The sequence below is a fragment of the Buteo buteo genome, chromosome 18 (assembly GCF_964188355.1).
Source record: "Buteo buteo chromosome 18, bButBut1.hap1.1, whole genome shotgun sequence".
Lineage (NCBI taxonomy): Eukaryota > Metazoa > Chordata > Aves > Accipitriformes > Accipitridae > Buteo > Buteo buteo.
In genome coordinates this window covers 16,339,522-16,352,627 of record NC_134188.1, presented here as the reverse complement: position 1 = coordinate 16,352,627, position 13,106 = coordinate 16,339,522, and the positions used below count along the sequence as shown (strand labels likewise).

Here is a 13,106-nt window from a genome sequence, read left to right as displayed (position 1 = left end):
ATCTGTCAGATAAAATATAACAGGATAGTATTTGTGGTTTATATTTGTACCCATGGACTGTACCTAAGGAACGTGTATAAGTATACGCTACCCTGTGGGAAAAGAACCCCTTTCTCTCAGAGTCAGCTTAGTTCTCTCACAGCACACATGAAACCAAGTCGAATTTAACCTGACACAGCTATTACAAATTATAGGAGTAAACTTCTTTCAAATGATCTTGAAATTCATATTTTTTGCTTTTTCTAAAAGAAAAAAACCTCAGTAATCAGTAGAAGACAGTTTCTCTATTACTTGTGGTGCTGATTTCCTTGTTGTGTCGAATCTGACCAAAGAAAGGCTGAAGAGCAGCATGTGCTGAAAATAATAAAAGTTGCATGAATAATTTAATGAGTTGACACAGATTCATTAAAAAGTTACTAAAACTAATTCAAATCATAGTTTGCTGAGGGAAATCACATTTAAGGAAATGTGCACTTGGAATAAAAAAAATATAGTTTATCTTGAAACTGTCATACTATTGTTAAGATGACTATAAATCTGGTAGTTCTAGTGCAAAGAACTATGAAGGCTAATCCAAGCTGCTGATTTTATTGTGTCTGGTTTCTAGTTGCTTAATATCTTTACCATTTGGGCCTATATATATTGCTTCTCTGTGTCTGGTTGCAGTTGAAAACCTTTGGATGTTTCATCCCAAATGCTAAAGTTATTTCTAAGAATGAGGTTAGGGAAAATATAATTTCATCGTGAAGCTCAAGTGCAGCAGACTTTTGAGAGCTACCTATATGTCTTTGATGGAATTTCTTAAGGATTTTAAGGGTAGACTGGTAAAGCTAAAAAACACATTAGAGAGTAACATCTACTCTCCAGCAGTTTAACTATGTGCTTAAATAATGGAAAATAAATTTATTCTCCCAAGTCTCAGAAGTCTAATCCAAACCAAATTAAAAGAATAATTTTATTGTAAATAGTACTCTAATAAAAATACATTCTAATTAAGCCACTGCAACTAGGCAATTCAGAAGTCTAAATCTCTGGAGGCAAATGTCCGGATTAGGAAGTAGGTTTTGTTTTCAGGTAAGCATGATTTCTGCTCTGGTTGTCAGTAATGATCACAGGCTACAGGCTTTCAGTAAACAAAACAAGAAATATTTGCTTATGTATAATTTATTAACCATTTCCAGTTATGTCTTACAAGAGAAAATTTACTCAGATACACCATCCCCATGAGCATGACAGAGCAACCAGAGTCGGGGTGAAATTTCACATTGATCACTAATCCCAGCCAAACAAAACAGTTATACCATGAAAGGTCAGAATCCAGCTTGTGTAATACTGCCATTACTGCAGGACTTTTTTACCATTTAGAAAGACTTTTGCATCCTTTCCTTCTCTTTCTTCCCATGGTACTTTATATTTATGCCATCTGAGGTCGTGCTGATTCTTTAGTTCTTTCAAACCCTGGATTTACAACTGCAGAACAAGTGTTCCCCATTCAACTAAATAACAAAGAATTTAAAAATATTTTTTTCTTTTTAAGTGGGAAAAGATTTACAGTCTTCTTGACTTGATGAGACTGCACAGAACAAGTTCATTTCACCAAGCTGCCTATACATACTATTTTAGAAAAAAGAATTTGTCAAAACTATTTCAGTGTTATTGAATCCTATTTACTGGAGTAACTTATTGCGTTACATATGCAAAGAAACAGGAGAGTCATAGCCTAAAAATGAGAAATATTACATTGGCAAAAAATGCACTTTGTTTCAAACTTCTGCAGAAAAGGAGGAGGCATACCACTGGAGATTTCAGTATGGCTTCTATTTACTTTTGTCTAGCAATGTGATATGTTGGCAAAACTTCGGCAGCCTGGAGCGAGTCTCGCTATTGTACTTTCTCCTTTTTCCAGTCCCACTTACTGCTTAGCCCTCCATGTTTGTCTGGTTCCTATACCTCCTCAAACCTCCTTCCCCTCCAGATGCATTCCTCTACTTGGAAACTCTTTCAGGATCTCACCCTAATGACATAAATCTGATCCTAAACTAATTAGGTCAGGAGTAGTCATTAGCTCAAGCTTATTAGGAACTTTAGTATGCCTCATCTTGTAAGTTGGCATGCCCTTCCAATTAAAAAGAGTAAAAAGAAGTATTTCGTAGTACAGTTTTGAAAGGATTAATGGTTATTTTGCTCTTCTGTGTGTATAACCTGCAAATTGGCCTGGTGGTAAATGAATTAAGTGTAGTGGAGGATACAATTTGTGATGTGTTTGTTTATAACTTTATATATGCGTATTGCTTTTTGTTTCTCTTGTGTGGGCAGCAGGGAGGAAGGCTGCTTATTTGTCTTAATTTGTTTGCTGGGTGATAGCTCTGGCAGAACCCAGTAGAAGGATATTCCTCTCCTATGAGCAAGATCATCTGAGAGACTTTTATGGAAGCAGGTGAAGATGGCAGAAAATGAGAGACACAGCAAGGAGGAGAGCTAAGTAGCAGACTTGCTAGAAGAGCAGGGACCTAGCTGCATTTTTCTCTCAGTGTGTCACTGAACTGAAAAACTGAATATTGAAAACAAAAGGAAGAATTATAATATAGTATGTTTATGTAGAAACATGCAGAGTTGTGTGCTTGCTCTACTCATTTTCCAAGCTGACATTACAGGGCAATAGGAACATAGAAGCTATATTAAATGGTCTATCTAAGAATTGGGATTATTAGTATTGAATTTCTGATTGCTAATCTCTGTTTCTTTGCAAAAGCAGCAATATACAGCTCAGACTCTCTAGCTTGCACAGGAAGCCTTTCTGTCAAGGAAGACTGTTTCCTAATTTTCCCAATGAAATGACTTAAGAATAATTATTTGCATCTCCTCAAGTTAGAATAGCTGATATACTCAGGAACATCATCTAAGGAACTACCTTCTGTTGTCAACAAATGGACTACATAGTTTAAAAGGTCTTCAGACATTAGAGTTTTACTACTGATATTTGTATGGCATATAGTACATTTAACAGCCTAATAATACCATATTTCAGTCACACGAAGTATTTATCATTTGCTGAAAAAGTACTGACATAACGTTTTCCCAAATCCATGTCCTTTGCCATAGGGCAAATAGCATAGAGCTAAAATACCATGCTGAAAATAGAAAAGTGCCTGTATCTGCAGAAAATACTCAAGGAACAGTACATTCATTATATATGTGATTGCAATCATGTTTCCTTTGGAAATCTTATTAAGGTTTATGATGCTGTGTTGTAAAGTTCGGACCAAAGGCAGGTCTGCATTTTTTTTATTATAAAGTAAAATTCCTTCCATTGTGTATTTCTTCTATGTTTGTGTGCATACTGGAGGTCTGCCTTCCCAACAGCAACCACCACTGTTTCTGCTTCTTTTTTTTTTAGAAGCTGGAGAAATGGATCCTGTAAAACAAAATATGTATCACTGTTAGAATTATATAATAGTTTACTTATGTATAAAAATATACACAGGAATTGTTCTGTGACATCATACTTTTTAATTTAGCATTTTCTTTCTGCTTCTTTGTCCATCTTATTTAGATTACAGATCATTTGTTCACCTTGGGTTAGAAGCAGGATACGTGCATATTTAAACAACAGAGAGATGTAGTATCTTTATAAAGCAAGAGTCCTTTGCATGGTGCCTTGCAACCTTGTTACTAGCTACAATCTGGCCATGTCCCAGCTGCGTGTGAGACAAACAGAACTGCATCCCAGTCTGCCCATTTCCAGATTTCTTGCAGCATTTCCATGGAGGGTATCAGCAACCCTGGGGATATCAGAGGATCTGAGCTGTGGGGATCTGAGGAGCTCCACAGTGCCCAATTAGCTCTTCTGCCGCCAGGACCGCTACGTTCACCACTAAGCATTTCTATCCTCTGATGCAGATTATTAGAGAGAGTCTTATCCCTTTCCTGTATCCATATTCCCCAGGGAATGTCTTCCTTCTCTGTTCACGAGGAAGATGTCCATACTGCATTAAGCATTTAATGTGATAAGTTTAACCATGGACATTTCTACTGCAGCTCATTTGTGTGAAATAATTTATATTTGTAAGGCTGAAAGTATTTTTGTTCATAATGTAAATTAGCATTTGGCGAGACCAAAATAAGTAAAAAATACAAAAATTTCTTCAAGAAACCTCAATGAGCTTGAGATTCTGACCTCATCTGATTCTCAGGGAAATCAGAATGAAAATAATTTATTTTAATAAGGATAGATTTTAATATGAATTTTTAAAGATTTTTTCAATATTGGAGGATTACGTTACTTTCCCCCTATGGAATAATTTTACTTTAAAAGAACTAAAATGTATCAAGATTGCCAAATGTTGAAGGAATGTATTGAAAGACAATTAAAGATATTTTTCTGAAATAACACCTGTATTCCAATGATAATGTTTCAAGAGGTCCTATAAGATATATTTTCATACTACATTTTAAGTTATTGTGATGATGTTCTATTTGCCCTCTCTTTGTGGGCCAGGAAAGATGATGTTATGTTTATGGTATACAAAACAGCATGATGCACATTATAAAGTAGATCTTTTGTGAGACCAGGATGAAAAACGAATTAAAGGAGAGTTCTCCTATTTGTGCCTTTCCCATCTGATTGCCAAAACTTGTATTTAAATCCAACTTTTAAATGAGATATGGCATCATCAAAAAATCTGTATATTTAGAGTTTGCATAGATGAAAATGCTAATTTTAAAATACTGGTCATCTGCTTTTGCTGAATTGCAGCTTCTTCTAAAAGGTAGAAGTGCGTTTTTAACATCTGATCAGAGACAATAAATACTGTACTGAAATGACCTTTTCCAAAAGCTGAAAGACTCCTAAGCATTCTCTGTCACAAACTTCATAAAGTGTATATTTCTCTAACTTTAAACTATTTGAAATACAAAATAGTGCAAACTATATTTATGTTTAGAATATTTTTCCAAAAGCTTTCCAGTAAGGCCATGATCTAGTATTTTAAAGAGATTTTATTTCAGTTGAGTGTACTGTTATTCAAAGCTTTTGGACACTCATAGTTTTTCAGTGTTCATGTTATGCCAATGTGAAGAATGTCCAATTTATAAGTATTTATCATCAGTGGAGATGACAGAACAATGATCTTTTCTGCAAGCCACTTCCACTGTCCCCCCAAAAAATCAGTTTGTTCATAGGCCCTTGATATGTAGTCTGAGTCCCTTTGCTCATCTATGTGAACATATTTTTAAATGTTCTTCCCTCCTTAAGACTGTTGCATGTTAAAGACTATTGATTTCAATAGTTCTGTTTACTTTGTTCCTGCAGCTCCTGAGTGATATTTTTAATCTTTTATAATAATATAATTTATTTATTTCTCTTATATTTGGTATTACACAGGGACCAAAAACTCGGGTACTATTCTTTATTTGTAGACACTGACATTTTAACTACAGGCAGAAAAGGAAAAAAAAAAAAGGAACTCACAGAGACAGAAGAGGAGGTGACTTTGGCATGTGCATGTTCTTGGGAGAGAAATTTGTGTGTATATGGGCTCTGGGGCTTTTTAGCTAGCCCACTTGATTTGCAGAGTAGTATTGAAATAAGTGTATTTAGCTTCAGCCAGTGTTTCTGCACTGCATACACAAAGTAATACAAGGCTGTGAAGGAAAGATGGCGGCTTCACAGCCAGTTTTCTACTAGTGACTTAGGGTTATAGAAATAGAATTAAAAATTTTGAAAACTCATATTACCATAAGAAGAAATGTAATAACCACCTGATTTTTATATTGTGGGTTTTTATATTAACTGCAGGACAATTTTCTGTCTTAGAGGTCTATGCTGTTACCAAGTTCTGTCTAGAAGCTGAGTCCCTCATGGAGTCCAGGGTGTTTCTGACACTTCCTTTACAGATAAAACTTTTCTACTTTTCTACTGCATAACTAAATATCCTTCTGAAAAGTGATAAATTTTATCTTTATTCAATGTTCACTTCTTTTTTTTTTTTTTTTCAGAATATTCAGAAGCTGTTCCTGGTCTCCCCACTTCATATGCTGCTATCCTAAGAATCAAATCTGGTAGTTCATCTTTAGCCTCATTCAGTTCAAAGAACAGACCACGATTAAGCAGTCCTTCATTAGGAAGTGTATCTTCACCAGGCTGGAGAGGATCTGCACAACATTATCACTCCCCAACAAACCTCTACCATTTTTCAGAGGCCTTCAAACATGATGGTAAGTCTAGTTTCCCTCTCTGAATCTTTGAAACATTTTCCAAAAGCAGTGTATTTTTATCAATTTCAGTATTTCTCAAACATAATTTTGAATTTTATTAAACATCACAAAGTAGAAACGAGCCTCTTTCCCTTTAGATTCTTCAGGTTAGCCTTAAAGTCATCAGTTAAAACATTTTTTCTTAAAGATTCCTATGCAGAATAGTTTTATGCAGTTTCTGCTACGTGAAAGCAGCAAACTAGTGGTTTGAAATTCCATTACAGCACAATTTCATCTAGTAGTAAAATGTCAGTTCCTCTTTTATATATACTTTTTTCTCTTTGGAATTTTTCTAATTTATTCATGAATTATAGTAATGTAAATTAAACATGAATACTAGATCTTATAAAACTACTTTTTATCTAAATTACCTACTCTGTGTAGTCAACTCCATCATGCATGCATACATGTGCATGCATTGATAGACATGCCAGTGTTATGTGGTGTCATTTACTTTTAAATGCAACAATTCGTAGTAACAATACACATTTTCTCATGTTTGGTTACATTTAAAGAAGCCACTTAGTAATAATATTTAGCTGAATTATGTTCAAAGACAGGCAGAAAGAAAAACACAAAGAAAAGGAGGAAGAAAGGAGAGGGAGGGAGGGAGGAAGAGGTTAGAGGATATTTAAACATAATTGTCTAAGTAAGATTCTAAAGAGTTGTGATTAATACCTTTCAGTTCAACAACAGTCATGCAGTATAATGATTGTGGTTACAGGATTACTGCTCCTTTCAGTAAATTCTTTTTCTTTTTTTTCCCCTGGAAAGTACCTTGCATGTATTGAAAGCTAATGGTGTATGCATGTGTTTCTGTGAACACAAATGGCTTATATACGAGCATAAATACATTCCCTGAATTAAGGTTGATCTAGAACACAAACAATTTGAATCATGCAAGCAGATAAATTCTGTTTGATAGCATTTCTGGAACTGGTGCAGGTTTCTACATTTGTCCTGCCTCTGCAATATTCTTTGTAAGTGATGACTGGACTAAAGTCAGTTATTGCCCATGCACCAGACACTGTTAACTCCTTCCAGCCACCTGATATGTGCATGTGAAAATCAAATTTCAAGATTAGAACCAGAGTGTATTATCCTGGTCTTCAACAGCATGAATGTCTAGAGACTGAAGAAGAAATTGGTAGCAGTAAGGCAAAAGAATACAGACTTTACAAATAATATGGCGCAAGCTGGAACCATAAAGTGTCTTCCTCCTGATTGACCCTGATTTTTCCATCGTGTTTTCTTGGGAAAAAAAAAAAAAAAAACAGCTGGCAAAAAGGCAGCTTACTGTGTTTAAATTTGATGTGAAGTTTGACCGTTATGCTTAAATCCTTACTTTGAGAGGGCTGAGAAAATTTTATGCCCATCTCATTCTAGGAAAATGGGATATGGGTTTGGGGATCCTTAGGGTAAGCATTCCACCACCTAAGTCCTTGACATTTCCAGGAGGTATGCTGAGATCATACCTGATATAGGTCATCAATCACGAGTCTTCTCAAAACATAGGCACCACATTCCAACAGTTGAGCTACTTCTATTTTGCAGCAGGAAGTGAAGAACCACTGACTGGAGACAAAACTTAAAAAGGGCCATAACTCATAAGCCCCAATGAACAGAGCACTTGACTCAGAAGAGAGGGACTTCAACTCTTCTTCCAAGGACTGATTAAAATAGTCCTAGGAGAGTTACTCCACCACTTACAGGTTTTTGTACAACCAGCTGTGGAGATGTTGTAGAAACAGGTAAATCTGAGGTACCTGAGTAATATTTTTAAAGATCTTGATTATGTGAAGCATCTGCATGGCACAAGCACAGGTATGAAACAGGGCTTAGAAAAGACCAGCGTAGTTCTGGTGCAGCATGAGGACTCTGGCAGGAGACCAGGTAGGACAATCTGCATGATCCAAAAGGGTAAGAACATATCTGCTACAGCAGCTGAATGCAACTTATTTTCTAAACCTTTCTCAGTTCTGTTCATAGCTTTATGTTTGAGATAATATCTTTGGTATTTAAAAAACAGAAATAAGTTCATTATCTCAATCATCTGGCACTCCACTTGCTTAAATTAGTAAATTTCTTGATTTTGAGTTGGCCTCAAGGCTTTTTTTTCAGTTTTTAGAGCTCTTGAAGGAAAGATATTTTAGTTATCTTCCTACAACTGGTATGTGATAAGTGATAGAGTTAAGTGGTCATGTTTATTAGCCAGGGGCACCTAAATGAGCATATGCTACAGCATCCTGTGCTCATGTGTTGTCATGAGTGACCACTGCTACAAGTGAATGGACAATAATAAGAAAGGGGGAAACATATTTTATGTTATTACGATTTAACTTGCATAATTCAAACATCTAATATATGGCATACACTCAGGAGCCAGGTTTGCCATAAGAAAAACACAAAATACTTTTATTAGCTGCCTAAGTATACAGGTTCTCAAGCGACTTCTCAATTGATTTCCCAGCAGACATGCTCAGAGGCCTGACATGGTTTCTAATAAAGGTCCTTTATGCCTTTTAATCACTTTATGCCATTTAATTTGCACTCTTAATTCAGCATGTGTTTCCTGATATCTCAAATTAAAAGAACTATGCTGTAGTTCACTGCTGAATTTAAACTATATGGAATTACTTTCCGTAAACATACAGTTAAGGCAATACAGTCCTTTTCTGCAAGCTATGTATCAATGTGTAAAGTCACGACTAAAAAATGTGCATAGAAATTGTGAATTATTCATTAAATACTTTTGAAGAATCATAAAACTGCAAACTGTCATACTTTCTTGCTGTTCTAAAAACTTTTGGAAATGCTGCAGTAAAAATAATTAAACTTAACCTTGAATAAAGACTCTTTTTATCCTTCCATCTTTGGTTTGATATCTTTTAGAATAAAATAAAGAACAGGGTCCAGTTCACAACTGAAAGTGTTTGAATCAGTGAACCTGAAGATGTGCAAGATCTGAATTTAATTTTTATTGAACGAGAATTCCTGATTCCACACCATCTGCCAGATTCAGCACTTACCAATCTGAATTAAATACACAAACTACTAAAAATGTTTTAATTGCTAACAAATATTGGGCGATATTGATTAATGTGGCATGCAATTTAGATAGTATAAACTAAGTTCAGAACAGGTGTGTTTGTTTCAAGCCACAGAACATAGAAAGCATTTTCAAGCAACAGGAAAAACTTGTCTTATCTTACCTAACAAGCAAATAAACATATCTCCTTTAGAAAAGATAAATCTGAAAATATAAGAAAATAATTTTCTCTCTCTTGCAGTGTAAACTCCATCATGCATGTACCGTGCACTGTTCCCAGCATGCAGCATACTAGAATCAATGTACATACCTCAGGGCATGTGTATCTGCCTGAACTTACCTGCCAAAAGGAAAGTCTCCTCAAAGTTTCTTGACTTTGAAGTTAACAGAAATACAGTTTTAAGATTAAATGTATTTTATAAATGCATGTGTTATAAATATACATATATATATGTGTGTCTGCTTCTATATATGCAAAATAATTATTGTAAATTGCAGCCACCTTTGTTAATGTTAAAATCTGTTACACACAGATTTAATCATTAGAACATATTTTGCAGTGATGAATTAGTAGGCTTTTTCTTTTTCATTATATTAAAAGAAATTTTATATTTTGACAGATTATAGGGATATTAAAATGGGTAGCAATTCTTTATTTCTTAGGTGTTAAGTGAAAGGTTATATTATAGAACCTACTTGTAAAATCAATATTAGCACTGAAGTTAATTTTTTTTTTCAGTATTTAAGCAAAAAAAAAGAGGGTTTCTAGCTTCTAGTTGAAGAAAGCAATATGTTTTCTTTGAAAGCAGGGTGATTATTTACATCTAAAATATTTTCTGAATATACAGAACAGGTTAAACTGTTTGTTTCTATGGTAACAAAGGTTAATCAGAAGATCCTTTAGAGTCATCACCTCAAGTGCATACAACAAACACACACTGCAAACAAGCCAGGAAAGAAAGAAATTCAGAAGTGAGTCTGATAATGAGTAGCACTAAAACCTGATCCACCTTTGCCAAAAAGTGTCTTTCACTCTGTAGGACCAATTTGAAATGAAACACCTCTGTTTTGTTTTAATAAATTCTGATGATATGCACATTTCAGCAACATATATAGCCTTATCGGCAACTCCTGCAACTTTACTAATGTATCCTGAACATATTAATACCCAGGACTGACAGATCATTGGGATATGGTTTGGTCCATGATATGTCAAGCAAGTACTTTTCCAGGTAGGGTCTGTATGCAGAGTCCAATGTGTATTTTAGGATGGAAGATCTGTTAGTGACCCCTCCTTTTAGGCTGCTTTAGAAGCTCTATCATTTTATAGTATCTTGTAGCTTTTCTTTAGAAAATTCTTCCATCACCACCTGGGTTCAACAGACCTTTGACAAATGGGGAAAAAAAAAATGTAGAGAGATAAGAAAATGTTGTTTTCTCAGTCCTGTAAAAACTTGTGTTTTTTAAACTTTGCTGAGTTACTCTGCTTTCAAAGGAGAACTGCCATCACTCTTTTTCCAACTGCCATTTGGACAAAGTGCCAGTGTGTCAGAATAACAGCTGAAAACAGATGGTTTATCTGAAGATCTCTCTAGTCCACCTTCAGATGGATTAGCAAAGCCATCCACCAGTATCACCTGCAGAAAAAAAGTGCTTATAAAGGGACATGAGCAGATAAAGGGGAGAAGACCTGAAGGAATATCTCCTTCCCCCATATTCACATGTTGCCCGAGCATATCCTCTCAGATACCTTGTCCGCTGGGTGAAAACTACCAGAGTGAAAAAAGCTGTTTCCTCCCACCAGTACCTCAGACTGAGAAGATGGCACCAAGACTATTTATGCCAGTCATATAGCTTGAATGGTACTGTAACATTGCAGGCAGTGGTCAAACTACACTAATGACATTGATATAAGTGACCACTACAGTGTAGAATTCGCTACTTTTTCTCCTTCTGCAGACAATTATCTTTTAAAAATATTATTTAAGAAAACATTTAAAAGAACCTTATTTCTTTTATTCTTTAAAAGTACAGCACGCAGAATTATTAGACACTAAAAATAATATTGCCAATGCAGCTTCAGTGCAGGTCTTTGTACAAGGTCATAGTTCCTTCCTGCCCACCTCTGTGTTCCCAGGGTTCCAGGAATTTATTCTTTTTTCATGGTATATTTATTGACCTGGAATTATGTCAAGGATGGTGGCAAGAAAGCTGAGTGTTGAGAAATGACACTATTTCAGTTACTACAGAATTGAAAGCACAGGAAACTTTATTCTCATCTGCAGTTTGTTTTCATGCTATTTGCATTGCTCAGCAAGAACTAAAGAACATCTGATTTTTTTCACAGATTCCAGTTTCCATTCCCGTGAGGATTTAAATACTTGTTACTAAGAAGTCATATACTCTGGTATTTTGTTAAGTGCAAATGTGCTGCAAGGAGAACCTTGGAATTAAAAGAATATTCAAGTACTGCTCTCAAGAATATTAAAGAATTTAAAAAGAGGGATTTTACTAATATTTGAAATGTTTTCCATATCCTTACCTTTCTGGGCAATACCAGTTTAAACAGTAAATCCTAATGAGAGTGCTTAGAGTTTTAAATTGCCTAGATTGAAAATGGCAACTTAAAATTTGTAAAGGGACCACAAACTAGCTGTCACATTGCTTGGCTACAATGCATACTTGTAATCCCAAGACAGATGTGCCACTCTGTAATAAATCACTGGTCTCACAGCACTTCAATAAGATACAGAAAACTCATACTTTTAATAAAAGCCTGTGTGAGGAACAGAAATATTTCTCTTAAGGAATTAAAATAGTAAATTGAAACGTACATATGCTTAATATGTATGTTAAATATTCATCTCTTCATGTTCTTGCTTAAGTTAGAAAGAAAAAATAAGGTGTGGAGTTCAAATCCTCCAATGCACACTCACACAGACCTGTCCTGTTAAAAAGCATGGGTCACCATTAGTTAAAACATGGGTGCAAACAAACCTGATGCTTTTGGATCCCTGAAGGGACCAGAAAACATACATTTATATAAAAATGTGTGTGTATATATATGTATAGCATATATATGCACACATACAAAGATATATAAGTTAAATACAATAAGCAAATAAGGAAAATAAGGAAAAGCCCCAGGAGGTCTCCGCCAAAAGACTACACAAACCAGAAGAACCAGCCAATGGTTCATGAATCAGAAAATTGTATTTCAAGGTCAGCTTCAGACAGAGAGGGCGGGTGGTGGGGAGCTCCCCTCGACCAAGGTTGTGGGGAGCCTCCAGCTGCCTGTGGGACCATGGCATGGTGCAGACTGGGGCTGTGTGTGCTTCCTTGTCTTTAGGTCACTGGTTTTGTCAAAAGCTGCAGAAATCTCTGGCTGAATGGCTGTGGAGGGGGGGGTGTGGGAGTGAGCCATGGTCTGGTCCTTAACTTAGTGTCAGCATCCTTGTAGAAGGTAGGGAATGTCTCTGGCTGTGTGGCTGAGGACGGGAGTGCACCATGGTCTGGCCCTGGCCCTGTCTGGGCCTGGAGCTGTAAAAGGCAGGATAACAAAAGACAGAAGCAGCCACTCTCAATCACCCTGCTGTGAGCTCTGCCAGCCTCAGGCCAAGGCTGTCAGTCCCACCTCTCCCTGGCATCCAGTAGACACCCATTCCATGCTGGCTGTGCCCACCAGCAACCACCCACCCACACTGGCAGTGCCACTGCATCATTAGGTTGGTGCCAAGAACTGATGTGCTTTCTGATTCCTTAACTTAGCATCAGCGTCCTGGTAGATGGTAGGGAATCTCAG

The 13,106-nt window shown here is 36.1% G+C and overlaps 1 protein-coding gene across 1 annotated transcript in view; it reads left to right on the top strand.

Moving 5' to 3' along the window:
* The window catches only part of CNTN5 (contactin 5), a 370,989-nt gene that overhangs the window by 106,401 nt on the left and 251,482 nt on the right, over positions 1 to 13,106 (top strand). Inside the window, exon 2 of the mRNA XM_075050052.1 lies at positions 5,998 to 6,216. Within this exon, the coding sequence (XP_074906153.1) occupies positions 5,998 to 6,216 (219 nt within the window). The remainder of the gene's footprint in view (positions 1 to 5,997; positions 6,217 to 13,106) is intronic.